This window comes from Mirounga angustirostris, unplaced genomic scaffold (genome assembly GCF_029215605.1).
Source record: "Mirounga angustirostris isolate CCGP_5_RB_7025 unplaced genomic scaffold, mMirAng1.0.hap1 SCAF_1, whole genome shotgun sequence".
NCBI classification, from domain to species: Eukaryota; Metazoa; Chordata; class Mammalia; order Carnivora; family Phocidae; genus Mirounga; species Mirounga angustirostris.
The window spans coordinates 182,603,199-182,617,582 of record NW_026991709.1 but is presented as its reverse complement, the minus strand read 5'-3'; the positions used below and the strand labels follow the sequence as shown (position 1 = coordinate 182,617,582).

At 39.5% G+C, this 14,384-nt stretch overlaps 1 protein-coding gene across 8 annotated transcripts in view; it reads left to right on the top strand.

Moving 5' to 3' along the window:
- The window catches only part of SLC25A26 (solute carrier family 25 member 26), a 135,125-nt gene that overhangs the window by 32,906 nt on the left and 87,835 nt on the right, over positions 1–14,384 (top strand). For 6 of the 8 annotated variants that reach the window (XR_010412230.1, XM_045862008.3, XM_064594004.1 and 3 more), the window contains exons 5-6: positions 2,725–2,829; positions 4,576–4,623. The exons of the other annotated variants lie outside the window; for them this stretch is intronic. Coding sequence is in view for 5 of the 6 variants with exons in the window: in XM_045862008.3 (XP_045717964.1) it covers positions 2,725–2,829; positions 4,576–4,623 (153 nt within the window). In the remaining variant the exon portion in view is untranslated. The remainder of the gene's footprint in view (positions 1–2,724; positions 2,830–4,575; positions 4,624–14,384) is intronic. 8 annotated transcript variants of the gene reach the window in all.

The window sequence follows — 14,384 nt, the reverse complement described above, 5'->3', positions numbered from 1 at the left end:
GTCAAAGAAAAAATCTTGATAGCAGCTTCATTATAATCAATTTTTTTAAAAAGATTTTATTTATTTATTTGACAGAGAGGGACACAGTGAGAGAGGGAACACAAGTAGGGGGAGTGGGAAAGGGAGAAGCAGGCTTCCCGCGGAGCAGAGAGCCCAATGCGGGGCTCGATCCCAGAACCCTGGGATCATGACCTGAGCTGAAGGCAGATGCTAAACGACTGAGCCACCCAGGCACCCTATTATAATCAGTTTTTAATCTAAAGCTTATCATGTTTTTGGTATGTTTAATTCTAATGAAGCCAGTATTGTATTTTAATGTTGGTAAAAGAGAGGAACATGTATTTTCTTTATGTAAAACCTTAGTCATTTTGTCTTTTGATAGACCTTTGACATACAAAACACTCTTGGGTTTAATGAAAATGCCACCATTCCTGTGTCATGGATTCGTACTGAACCCTAGATTTGTGAGGAAAGAATGCTCTAAAGAATGGATTTACCAAGAGACCCACAGATGACATTATTTCCTTTCCTGGAATCACAGTCCTGTAACGTGTTTTTGTTCTTGTGCGGTGAAATACCCTGTTGTGGCTCAAATTCAAATCCAAGAAAGATCAGAGTTAATAGAAAACCGAATCGAAGGCGGCGGAGTTACTGGAGGAAGTAGACAGTGGCCTCTCTCTGCTGCCGAAATGGCCATGCCGCGCAAGTCAGGAGGCCGTGCTAGCTGCTTTGTACCTCTTCAGTTAGCGAGATTGCTTTTCATCCCAGAACCTTTGCAAAGTTCTTGTTTTGCTTCTGTATTTTTAAGAAATAAAAATGTAATGTAAGAACATGAAGGGTTATGAAGCATGAAGTTCCATAAATATTTATGCCAAGCCACACGAGTAGACAATTCCTATTTTCTTGACATATTGGGGTCGTACTTCACTCTTCACCTCTTGAATTGAAAAATACAAGGAGTTAGTGAAACTTTTCTTTCTTTTCTCTTTCCTTTTTTATTTATTTATTTTCATTTCTTTAATGAGTTTTAGATGCTGGGAGCTCTCCTTTTAGGTTCATGGAAGTTTCAATGAACTTTGTTTTATGTCTGGTTTATAAGTATGGATTTAAAAGCTTACACACTTATCAAGAGTAACATGATTTATACCCAGTTTTAGGCCTTGGTGGTAAGGTGTTTAATCTATTTTTTTGTGTGTGTGATTATGTCTAAATTAAAAACAAGTATTTGTCAAGGCTAATAAGTGGGATTGCTTTGAAAAGCATATTTTATTTTATTATTTTTAAAGATTTTATTTATTAGAAGGAGAGGGAGAACACAAGTTGGGGGAGGGTCAGAGGGAGAGGGAGAAGTGGACTCCCCACTGAGCAAAGAGCCCCATGTGGGGCTCCATCCCAGGACCCTGAGTTCATGACCTGAGCTGAAGGCAGATGCTCAACCTACTGAGCTACCCTGAAAAGCATATTTTAAGTTAGCCCTTTCATTTTGTATTCTTCCTCAATTAAAATCTTTGGTCCATAGCAGATATATTTACCCTTTGATATTATGTTAAAGAAACTTACCAAGTAGGTAATACCTATTGGTTTTAGAGAATTTAGAAATGCTGGTAGGCAGAAAAAATAAAATCCCACTTTGTTTTTTCAAGTCTATGTAACTATTTATATAGGTAATCTAATGTTAAGTACAAAGATAAAAAATATTTTAAAAATTCTGGAGGGGCACCTGAGTGGCTCAGTTGGTTAAGCAGCCGACTCTTGATTTTAGCTCGGGTCATGGTCTCAGGGTTGTGGGATCGAGCCCTGCATTGGGCTCTGCATTCTGCTTGGGATTCTATCTCCCTCTGCCCCTCCCCTTGCTCGCTCTCTCTTAAATAAGTAGGTAAATCTTTTTAAAAAAATTTCTGGAATATTGGTTGTTGACCACTCAGGTGTGAATATGGACCAGTCAGGACCTAAGTCAACTTGAATGCTGGAGCAGGGCCCAAGAGTACCTGGAGTTTCTCCTCAGTTGTTTCATGGCGGTGGTCTGGGGTGCTGGGGTTGGGAGCCTCTTGAGGCTGGGGTTGGTGGTGAAGTAGAAAATGAGTTATAACCAGCTGATGAGCGGTCTTGCCTCTATTGATGTGTGCATTATTGACAGTAAAGCAAAAGCCCCTTTGGTTCATTCTTTCAACCTATTTTCTTTTTTTTTTTTTTTTAATATTTTATTTATTTATTTGAGACAGAGAGAATGAGAGACAGAGAGCACGAGAGGGAGGAGGGTCAGAGGGAGAAGCGGGTTCCCTGCCGAGCAGGGAGCCCGATGCGGGACTCGATCCAGGGACTCCAGGATCATGACCTGAGCCGAAGGCAGTCGCTTAACCAACTGAGCCACCCAGGCGCCCTCAACCTATTTTCATGTGATCACTAGGTGATGCAGTTCTAGGTGTTGGGGATTCAGAATAAGTAAATGTGTTTCTTGCCATTTGAGGGGCTTACAGAGAGATGGGCTTAGCACAACATGCAAAAGGATCAGTACAGGACAAGGGAGGGTAGGTTCTGGGCTGACAAAATAATGCATGTCCATTAAGGGTCTAAAGTTTTTAAGCTGAAAAAATACCTTTTGACATCTTGCGCTGAGCCTGTACATTATCCCTTTTTAACTATAGTTTTTTGCTTATGAAAAGAATTTCAATTTTCGTAGCAGTTACTTCTTTTTTTAGGATGTAATTAAATTATGTATTTTAGGTTGCCTGCCTGATTCGAGTTCCTTCTGAAGTGGTTAAGCAGAGGGCACAGGTATCTGCCTCTTCGAGAACATTTCAGATTTTCTCTAACATCTTATATACAGAGGTGAGATGTGTTTTTAAACTTTTTTTCTTTATTGAGAAAGATTTTATAGTAGCTTTTATGAACATTGTGATTCTTATCCCAGGAGTCTTAGAAGAGACCGTAAAGCTAAATTTAATGCCCAATCACAGTACCTTTTTTTTTTTTTTTTTAAAGATTTTATTTATTTATTTGAGACAGAGAGAATGAGATATAGAGAGCATGAGAGGGAGGAGGGCCAGAGGGAGAAGCAGACTCCCTGCCGAGCAGGGAGCCCGATGCGGGACTCGATCCAGGGACTCCAGGATCATGACCTGAGCCGAAGGCAGTCGCCCAACCAACTGAGCCACCCAGGCGCCCTCACAGTACCTTTTTAATACTAAGATTATCTTTGCCTTTTCTTTGTTTTTGAATTTTAATTTTAATTTTCCCCCCCAAATTTCTAAACAGTACATACCAAGTATCACTACTGTGTACATGTCCTACATTGTAATTGTCCTGTAGTAGTTTCAGAATCAGGCATGGAATAAATCGTAAAAATGTGAATTAAGATATCATATTAAAATGTTACTACAGAACTTGAGGACCCATGGAAGAGAAGTATAGTAATGGACATAGTGACTAGCATCATAATGTTTATATTAAAATTCCTTTTTTACTTGTTAATGTTACATTATGGGTCAGAAGTCAGTCTTGCTGGCCCTATTACTAGGGACCATTGAGCTGCTTTTCTTTGTATTTTTTACAGAAGCCTTTTTTTTTTTTTTTAAAGATTTTATTTATTTATTTGAGACACAGAGAGAGAGCCTGAGCGGGGGTTGCGGGGAGGCAGAGGGAGAGGGAGAAGCAGGCTCCCCGCTGAGCCAGGAACCTGATGTGGGGCTCGATCCCAGGACCCTGGAATCATGACCTGAGCTGAAGGCAGACGCTTAACCATCTGAGCCACCCAGGCACCCCAGAAGCCTTTTTTTTTTTTTTTTTAACAGTAATCAGTCACGTGGAAATTTTCATTGAGTCTAGGTTTTAGAAACGTTATTCTTGGGGCACCTGGGTAGCTCAGTCGGTTAAGCGGCTGCCTTCGGCTCAGGTCATGATCCCAGGGTCCTGAGATCGAGCCCTGCATCGGGCTCCCTGCTCGGTGGAGAGCCTGCTTCTCCCTCTCCCTCTGTCTGCCGCTCTGCCTACTTGTGCTATCTCTGTTAAATAAATAAAAATCTTTAAAAAAAAAGAAAAAAGTTATTCTTCTTAATGGTCCCTTTGTCACTTAGGTGAGGAGTTACTGAGTATTTAATCATAGGATCATGAGATCAATCCAGTAGAGCGACCCTGTTGTGAGTCATGTGGACAGTTAATTAAGTCAAGGCTTGTCCAGAGGTATTTATCACTGTGGAGAGACTAATTGCTGATGTCTTCTGATTGAAACTATGAAATACAATTCTGTTTGTATATGAAAGGATGATTGGCATTTTGTGTGCTTTTGCTTTTGGAAATATTTTTAAAGTATCTCAAGTATGATTTTTCAGGAGCAGAAATGTTGAAAACAACTGAAATAGTCTGTTTGATTATTTTAGAGATGTTCCCATGTTAAAGGGAGCTGACCTGAGCCTTTTATACTTGAGTTTATAACCTTTAACCTCCTACGGAACTGTGGTCATTGTGACTGTTTTAAAACTCCGACTTCAGAAAAGGTAGATCTGCCTTTTTCAGAATGTCATTCAGAACTCTCTGCTATTCTAACTTTCTGAGCTCTTGGCCTTTTGTTTGTTTCAGGGCATCCAAGGATTGTATCGAGGCTACAAAAGCACAGTTTTAAGAGAGGTAACTCACTTAATTTCCAGTATTGAAGTGCAAAAGAATGATACGAATAAAGTTATTCAGAGAATCTGCTTTAAAAAATTAAAAAGAGAATTTGTGATCACTTTTTGAACACTGTTTAGTCTTATCCTGGTTCTTAGATCTAACGAATGGGTAGAATGGGTTTGCTGAAAGAGCAGTCTCCCTGGTCAGAATGGCACCCATCCTGTGGTGTGGTTGTTGCTAGGGTGGCTGAATGTCTGCTTTGGCCGAAATAGTAAGAAACAACTACTAAGGGTAAGATACCAAGTTAATTACCAGAATACACAGAATTAATGAAAACTTAGTAATGAAAGAAGCACTTGAAGAAACAAGTGTCTCAAAAGTCTGTATCGTACAGTCAACTCTTGTCTTCCTGATAACAAGGTACAATGAGCTGGGGCATTCAGTTGGGACTGGGGTGCTGGCCCTGCAGATGGCCCACGCAGGGTGCCCCCAGCAGCCACTTCACGTCTTGTGACCTCTAACTCTGAAAGTTGGGGATTCAGTACATTTCTTTTGCTGTTGAAAAAGCAAAGTGATGTCAGTATCTTCCTGTCGGAAGTATGTTTTACTTTTTCCCCTCACATAGAGGACAATATTTTGAAGTTCAGAAGTTGATTTATGCAAGATTTATGACAGTCTTTGTCTGGTTCGGGATATAGTTTTCTTTTTTTTTTTTTTTTTTAAGAGTTTAACTCCTAGGATTTTTTTTTCAGCTTTATTGAGATATAATTGACAACTAAACTTGTAAGGTATTTAAAATGTACAGTGTGATGATGATTTGATATATACACATATATATGTATACATATGTATATGTTGTGAAAAGGATTGGCACATAGTTTCCTATTAAAGAAAATACAAATGGGAATCTGCATACCTTTGCTCTGTATGCTTTTTTCTACTTGGAGTTCCCTGGGTGCTAAAATATTTGCATTTATAAAAATGTTTTTAATTTAAATAAATACTGCTATGATTAGCAGAACATTGAAATGTTTTTAATTTAAATAAATACTGCTATGATTAGCAGAACATTGAAATTGTTTGAAATCCCTAGTTTTATTCCCAGGTAGTTTTTGTGTGTTTTGTTTTTTACTATATGCTACAATCTTTTTTATGAAACACCAGCACTGTTACATGTTATTTAAAGCTTTGATTTCCACAAGGTAACAGCCTTTAGTGTAGTGTGGTATAGTTGATGTAGATCTTTGAAAAACTTCCTTTGAAGGAAAACTGAATGTTTCAAAATTAGTTTATTTTTGTGACGGTGACTTCTGTCTTTCAAAAATATCACCCACACTATATCTTCATTCTGTACTTATTTTCTGATTCACTAAACATGTGTGATTTACTCAGATTTCACCGGGGTACAGCAAACCAGGGGGCACTGAACCTTTTTTGTTTTTCTGAGAGATCCTGAATAAATGAATATATTTACATGCCAGGCATTACTGGGTTTGCATACAAACAGATAAAACACATGGTTACAACTGCATTCTATTCTTTTAAAAATTTGTTTTGACATATGTCACACTAGTAATTAATTTCTAGGCTGCAGTTTTTGCAAGTAGTGTGACCCTACTGAGATGACTTTGTTTACTGAAAATGGCAGTGCTTTGTTGGAAATTTAATTGGGGTCTTCTGCATTATGTGTATTCATAAAAGATCCTTCAGAACTGATTTTAGTTGAAATATTGCTTTTGTACAGATTCTCTGATAGAACGAGAGAAGAATTATCACTGAATGAAACATAGCTTCTTTTCAAAATGAGAAAAATAAGAAGTGATATATCTGCTTTAAACAAAATTTTTACATTATAAATAGTTTCAATTCTTACGTTATTCTGACACCAATATCAAATCTTTTTGCCAAGAGCTTCTTTGATTGTTTCAATAAGAAAATACATTGAAGCCTTAGTGAGAATCACCAGGAAACTTATATGGTTATTCTGTGTACAATTTTTTCTTTAAAACAGGTTTTATCTCCCTAGCGGTAGCCCATTAGAATGAGATTGAAGTTTGAATCCATGCATTATAAGATAGATTATGTGTATTCTTTAGATTTTGTGAATGCCGTCACATGTTTTTTACTGCATTTGATGTTTGTGGAGATAGTGTGCTTATCCCTTATGTTTGCTTCAATTATTGTAGTTACTGTGAATTTTAGATGGAGTGTAAGCAAGGTCAACAGATTATACTCTATACCTCAGCCATTCAGTATTCGTTTGTCTCATGATCTTGGATAAATTAAATGCAGCCAAACCCTGAGCTGGAGTGGTGTTATTGTAGTAAGATGGAAATAGGGAGCAAAACCGCAGCTGCTTCCCTAGCTAGACTGATTTCAGAGCATTCATTGTCCTGGAAGTTCTCTGGAGAGCAGCCTCATGATCTTGTATGTGAATTAGAAGGACTTCTAAAGAGGAAGAAAGCCGAGAAAGGCAAGATGTTTCAAAAGAAGTAGGGATAAGTTAAGCTCGGCAAATACGCTTTATCCACAGATTCTACTTAGCAGTCATTTTAAGAGCACCTACTGTGTGTTGGGCACCATGCAGAACGTTTCTGCCCTCAAGGATTCACATTCTTGTGGGAAAACGACTAGGAGTAGACACTTCACAGTGCCATAGTGATATGTAGGAACAAAATGTGGCTGAGATGGTGGAGGAAGCAGTGCTTGAATGGTACTCAGTATCTGTTTCATTAATATAAACGAAATGTTGACTTAACTCTGAAGGAGTGGCAGTTAGAAATAATCAAGGAGACAGGCAGATGTAACATCATGAGCGAAGGCACAGGGTGTAAAAGCATCTGTGTACCTTGCTTAGCTCAGCAGCTTTGGAGTTTTCATCCCCTCAGAAGAGGCAAGAGGGATTTCTCTCTACATCAGGCCAAGTGAGGATGCTGCAGGGAGGCACTCAACCAGGTGAGGTGTTTGCCCAGAGGAGAGGTCGAGCCTCTCCCTGTAGCTGGATGCCTGCCAGGGGACTGGAGTCCAGCACGTGGGAGAAGGCCTTGGAAGAGCCTGGCATGTGTCCCCTGGAATTTGGAGGCTGAATTACTGGTGTTTGACTCTTGTCTGTGTAAATCTGATGGTAAGAAGGTGGTTGGAGCTGCCTCAGTGGCAGGATGTTGCCATCGTGATCATGAATGACTCCCGGCTTCTCTTTGGTAGATGAGAGCAGCCACTACAGAGAGATGAGATGGGTGAGGATGATCTCCCCCCTCTCCCCACAGCTTTGCTCCCAGGCTTCAATGAAAGCAGGTCTCCCCTCAAACTCTGTGACACATGCAGTCAGAATCAAGCAGGCCAAACACGTCACTCAGCCTGTTCTGTAAGTTCATCGAAGCCCTGGGTCTGTCCCTGTAGGGCCCCCCCAAATCACCACTGATTGAAAAGTTCACTCGCAGGTAGACAGGGCAGCTTTTCCAGTGTGGTTACCCTTCTTGTCTATCTTATCCCCCTGATGCGCTGGCTGGAAATGAGGACCTCTAGGAATCAAGCCTTGGGAGTGCCCTTCAGCGTCTACTCCAGCTCTGTTGTCTGCCCCTCGGTGTCTTTGCCCCTCAGACTCTTGATACTGTATAAATCTCACGTGTGTCTTACCAGAGACACCCTGTCTTAGGTGTTCTGCCATGTGTTTGTTTCTGTAGCCAAAATATCTTGGAGGCGATTTTTTTTTTTATCACTTCATAAAGATCACCCTCTCATTTTTATGATTGCAGAGTACTCCATTGTGTACACGAGCCATTGGTTATTTAACCAGTTCCTTGGTGGGCATTGCACACATGCTGCAGTGTGTGTTACCATTCTTACGTCATTTTGTACACGGTGAGGATGTTTGCAGGTTAAATACCCAAAGTGAGATTGCTTGGCTAACGTGTATGGCATTCATAATTTCGATGTCATGGCCACATTGCCCTGCAGGGAAATACTAGTCGACACTTGTGCTAGCGATGTAGGAGCTCTTCCCCTCTGCCTTACCAACGGTACCAGCAATCTGAGAGGTGAAAACTAATCTCACTCTAGTTTTAAATCTGAGCCTGGGCATATGGATATAGATCCAAGAACTGTTTTATTTCCTTAACTGTGAACTGATTGTTTGAATTATGTTAGAGTCCTCGTGAGAATGAGATGGAGCGATCCCTGTGAAGGGCTTTCTACAGAGCCTGTCACATGGGATGCGTTTTGTATGCTTAGTAACCGGAAGGGCTTTTGACAGGGAATAACACCTAAGTGTGAAATGCACCTCTGCCCTGGACCAGCTGTCTGCTCTTGGCAAGTTGCTTAACCTCTCTGAGCCCAAGTTTGCCCATCTGCGCTAGAAACTGTGCATAGACTGTTCTCACTGAAATCTCCCAGCAGTCTTACGAAAGAATATTAGAGCAATATGATTTGCCAGGGGACTCAGATGAAGAAACCAGACTCTAGGTTATGAGGTCCTTGAACAGCCATACGACCTTGATCAGTCTGTATTTAAACATCCGAATGCCATTTCATGATGATGAGTAACAATTGTGTTTCAGTTAGAGGCCAGCTATTGGTATTACGTGTAAAGCTTCTCAGCTACAATTGGAGAGCGTTTTATCCAAATGTCTTGTAGAGGGGAATTTTGTGTTCAGTTAACAAATTGCAACCTGCAGCTGATTTTATATTCATTGGCTACTTCTGTAGGAAAAACAACATAATGGTTATAATAATGTAAAGTTGCCCTAATTGGTGTTTCAGTTGGTTAAAATTACTAATGTAAATATGTTGGAAAAGTTCTTTGATTATTCTCTTTTGGGTCACATTGATAATTTACTGGAATTTATTTCCCAAGTAAGATTATCCATTTAGAGGAAGGCTTTCTTACTGAGATTGCAACACTTGAATGTTTTCCATGGAAAGATGTTTTGAAGCAACTGTAGCTAGAACTTCTGTTACTTATTTAAGGTCCTTCAGCCTGTGTCTGCTTTCATTATAGTAAAAAGAGAAAAACAAACGGTGCTATCTGATAAGAAAGGATGTTTTTCTCCTGGTGTCACTGCTGTGTATCTATCTCTGCGTATGTTTATATGAAATTGTTTTCTTTGATTTCCTTCTTTCTCTTGTGGTTTGTCCTTACCTTTCAGTTCTGTTGGGCCTTGTGTAGTCAGACGCCATATGAATTTGCCTTGGAAAGGGCTATTGGATTTTTGCCTCTCTGTAGCATGCACAGGCTGTAGCATAATGCCTTCCAAAAAATTAGCACTCAGTAAATATTTGTTGGTTTTTCCATTCCTTTAAGTCTGATTAATTTTTACTCAGATGCTGCTGGACATCTTGACCACTTTAGAATGCTGAGGCTGTTCTAGAGGGACTGGGAATTAGGCAGGGTGGTGGCTCAGCCTTTCGATACACTCCATTATAAGACCTTTACTTTAGATAGTTGACAAAATGCCAAAGAGTATATAGTTTTCTAAGATTTCATTCTTCTTAAACCTTGAAAAAAATAGTTTTTATAAGACTGGTTTCATCAGAAAAATATTAATTGCTGTAATAATTTACTTATTTTCCACATCTGAGTAATTCCACTGAAAAGGAAAAAGGTGATTATAAATCTTTCCAAACTTTGAATGTGAAATTGTTTTTCCCTTAAAATCGAATGCAAACATATTGAACCCTGTTTTAATCCTACATAATTCATTTTATTAACTATGACCAAACAGAACATCTGTTAAAATTCCATAATGTTAGCTTCATGGGAAAAGAAAAAAAATGTTTGCTTTTGGAATTTTTCCACTGTTTTATTGTCCAGGCTTTCAGTAAATGTGTAACGGGACATTCTTATTAATGGGAATATTAAACAAATGAAAATGAAAATACCCCCTTTAATCACAGAGGTTTATAAAAATGAGTTCCTTAATTGCATTTACATTATTATAACTTTATACTGTAGAGATGTCCTATGAAGAATGAGTGATGATTCATTCTTTGAGAACCTTAAATTATTACTCCTCAAATAAGGATTTTAGCCTGCAGTTTTTCATCATATCTTAAATAAACAAACATTTTCAGAAAGAACAATTTAGTAGAATTATCTTAATATAGAAAAATTACTCTAGCCCTTCAGTGCATATTTTCTCATATTTTGTTTACAAGAAACCAGCTGCTATTTACTTTTCTCATTCTTTGGACACATTTCCTTTGTGCAGTTTGGAAAATGCTGCCTGTTTCCATTGTTGCACGGTGGCCATGCTGTCCTGAAGGGATACCAGTTCCTGTGTATAGGGCTTACTGGGATGTAAGTGCAGTATCCTGACTCTTCCATGTACGCACATAAGAAAGCTACTGGTTAAAGGTGGAAATGATCTCTTAATTTTTCATTTTAATTGTTAATATCATAAGCCATTATGTTGAAGGACCTCTGTCTTTGTTGTTTGTGTTTTTCATCCTATGTTTGAAGAGGAAATATCCTCTTCATCTTTGTATGTCAGTGTAGATTGCATTTAGGCTACAAATAACAGAAAATCTGACTACATTGGCTGTAGCACATAAGGGTTTTTTTCCCCTCCCTCTATAACAAGAAATATGTAGTCAGTTAAGTCTGAGGCTGGTATACTGGTTAAATGAGAGCATACAGGAAACAGGCCCTTTCATTCTACTTGGTTGACCTTAATACTCTGGCTGATTTACTCATGGTCACAAAATGGCTGCTCCATTTTAGGCATCATGGCCCCCTTCTAAGCATGAAGAATGGGGAAGGGCTGGAGGCAGTACTAGCCTGTCATTTTGTGTACTTGGAAAACAAAAGCTTTCTGGGACCAGGTGTCTTAGTGCCTTCCTGAGTTGAATGGGGAGTGGGAAGTTAAGTGTGTATGGAACTTTTCTGTGTAGGAGGTGAAGCCAGGCAAACGGGGTTGGGACTGCTGTTACTGAATCGCCCTACAGTGTCTGCTGTATTCTGGCCTCTCACGTTTTTCTAGCTCAAGTTCCATTTCTTCAGAAAGGAAACCATTTCATACACCTCCCACTTCATCCCATACTTGGGTACCCTCTGAAGGACCACAGAAGGTCCAGAAGGTCCAGAACACTTGTCTGGACCACAATTTTTGGAGATTTAATTCTGTTCTGTAAACTGTAATGTCTGTTCTTATTCTTTTTGCTACCTTTGTTTTTTTGGGGCACCACTGTGGAAGCTCTTCTTTAAAAATCACATGGTGGGGGTGCCTGGGTGGCTCAGTTGGTTAAGCAACTGCCTTCGGCTCAGGTCATGATTCTGGAGTCCCGGGATCGAGCCCCGCGTCGGCTCCCTGCTCAGCGGGGGGTCTGCTTCTCCATCTGACCCTTCCCCTCTCATGCTCTCTGTCTCCCATTCTCTCTCAGATAAATAAATAAAATCTTAAAAAAAAAAAAATCACATGGTGGTCCCTTTGTAATTCTGAATTGTAATTCTGAAAACAAGAGTTTACTTCAAAGTTACTTATTTTTTATACAGTTTCAATTTTTAAGTTGAGATCTCAGAATACCTCTGTTGAAATATGTAGGTAGACACTTTCCTTAAAAATATATATAAATCACTGGGGCACCTGGGTGGCTCAGTCGTTAAGCGTCTGCCTTTGGCTTAGGTCATGATCTCAGGGTCCTGGGATTGAGCCCCACATCGGGCTCCCTGCTCGGCGGGAAGCCTGCTTCTCCCTCTCCCACTCCCCCTGCTTGTGTTCCCTCTCTCACTGTGTCTCTCTCTCTGTCAAATAAATAAATAAGATCTTAAAATATATATAAATCACAATTGAAATAATAGCTTACTTCCCCTGTTCCACTCGTGGTACTAAGTTCTTCACATGCATTTCCTTCCTTCCTTCCTTCCTTCCTTCCTTCCTTCCTTCCTTCCTTCCTTTCTCTCTTTCTTCCTTTTTTAAAAAAGATTTTATTTATTTGAGAGAGAGAGAGTGAGCGCACAAGCAGGGGGAGAGGGAAAGGGAGAAGCAGGCTCTCCACTGATCAGGGAGCCTGATGCGGGAACTGATCCCAGAACTCTGGGATCCTGATCTCAGCGGAAGGCAGATGCTTAACCAACTGAGCCACCCACATGCCCCCATATGCAGTATTTCATATACTGCATATAATCCTCCCAATAACCTAAAACATCCCTACTTTGTAGAAACTGAGGTTTACTAAGTTTGTAGTTCACTCAAAGTCTTAGATCCAGTAAGGGAGGGAACCAAGGACTCGAGAGCCCATGATCTGAATCCCTGTGGTCAGCTGTACATTTTGCCCTTTATATGCAAATAAATTTTTCTAAGGTGGAAAATATTTCAAGTTAGTAGTATTTTTCTTCGATTCTTATACCTTTAAGTAGGCACTAGTGCCAGGAGTTTGGGGAAAATAGGTTCTCCGCAACCAGGAGCCTACAAGACTTTAAAAGAAAGGAGGACTAAGCCTAGAGAATCTGCTTTGATAGAGATGCTCATAAAGGATGGTGGCTCACAAGTGTGTATTATCCCATATGTCTGCATGATTAGCTCTTACCCGTCAGGTGGTAGTTCACATGTCCCTTCTCTGAGGGGCCTACTGTGACCTCTGTAGCTGAAATGCACCTGCCCCAGCCCCAAGCACTCACTTGGTACCCTAGCTTTGCACCCTTATCTGCAATAATCTTCTTGTTTATAAACTTATTACCTGCCTCCCTCCCCTAACAAAAATATATGCACTGTGAGGGCAAGTGCCTGTTGTTTGTTTTGTTTTTTTCTGTTAACACCTAGACGAGTGCTTGACATGTAGTGCACTCAGAAAATACTTAATGGACAAATCAATGACTTAATCATACTTGCTTCTTAGAAGTAGACTGGTTTTAAAGTATTTAGGTATTTAAAATCTCTAGCAGATGCTCAGACTAAGTTGGATTTGGCAAGAGTTGTGGAATCCTCACTTAATTCCCAGGCAAGGTAGTGGTTTTCTGCCATATAAATTTTCTGCACTTCAAATGAAGTTAATTTTCTTCTTGTCTTTTACCATATATCCTGGTATATTGTGCCTTCCACAAATAGCTTTTATTCTGATTTTGTCATTTCTAGTTAAGCGTTTTTGCAATGAATATTTCATGTATTTAAAACACTTTTTCAGATGACGTAGGAAATAGCAAACAACTTATTCATGAAGAAAATCCTTCACCAGATATAGGCAAATTACATACACTGAACACTGTAGGTCAGAAGTTACTCCTGAGATTCTGAGTAGTGTATAATATCTTACTGTCTGAATGAACATTATCTTATAAGGAGTATTAAGGAGCAATATTAAGAAAACCAAGTTTGAAGGAAAAATCTAGAATTTTTATGTGTGATTCAAGTTTGTCGTTGAAGGGAACCATTTAAAGGACTTATTGAAAACGATTGTGTGTTTGACTGCCTGGTTGCACATTACCTTGGGATCATATGATGTTAGTTACAGTTTGAATTCTGATAATTTACATATATTTTTCTAAGCTGTAGCTGAAACTCTAGGGTGTTTGCCTATTTTATGGATCAGTAAGCTGAGGCAGACCTGGAAACAGAGGCCATGCCTGTGTGATCCAAAGCCTGCGTTGGTTATACTCTGCTTCCTGCTCGTGTTTTGCAGATAAATTCAGTGTTCATTCCTCTTGGAATTTTTTGGTAAATCAGGAAAATAAAGTGATTTGAAACAAATCTGTTGGATTGAAGTGGAGCACGATTTCTGAGGGTTAGGATTCTGAAATGTAGAAATGGAACCATATATACAAGTAGAACACAACCAGATGCTTATAA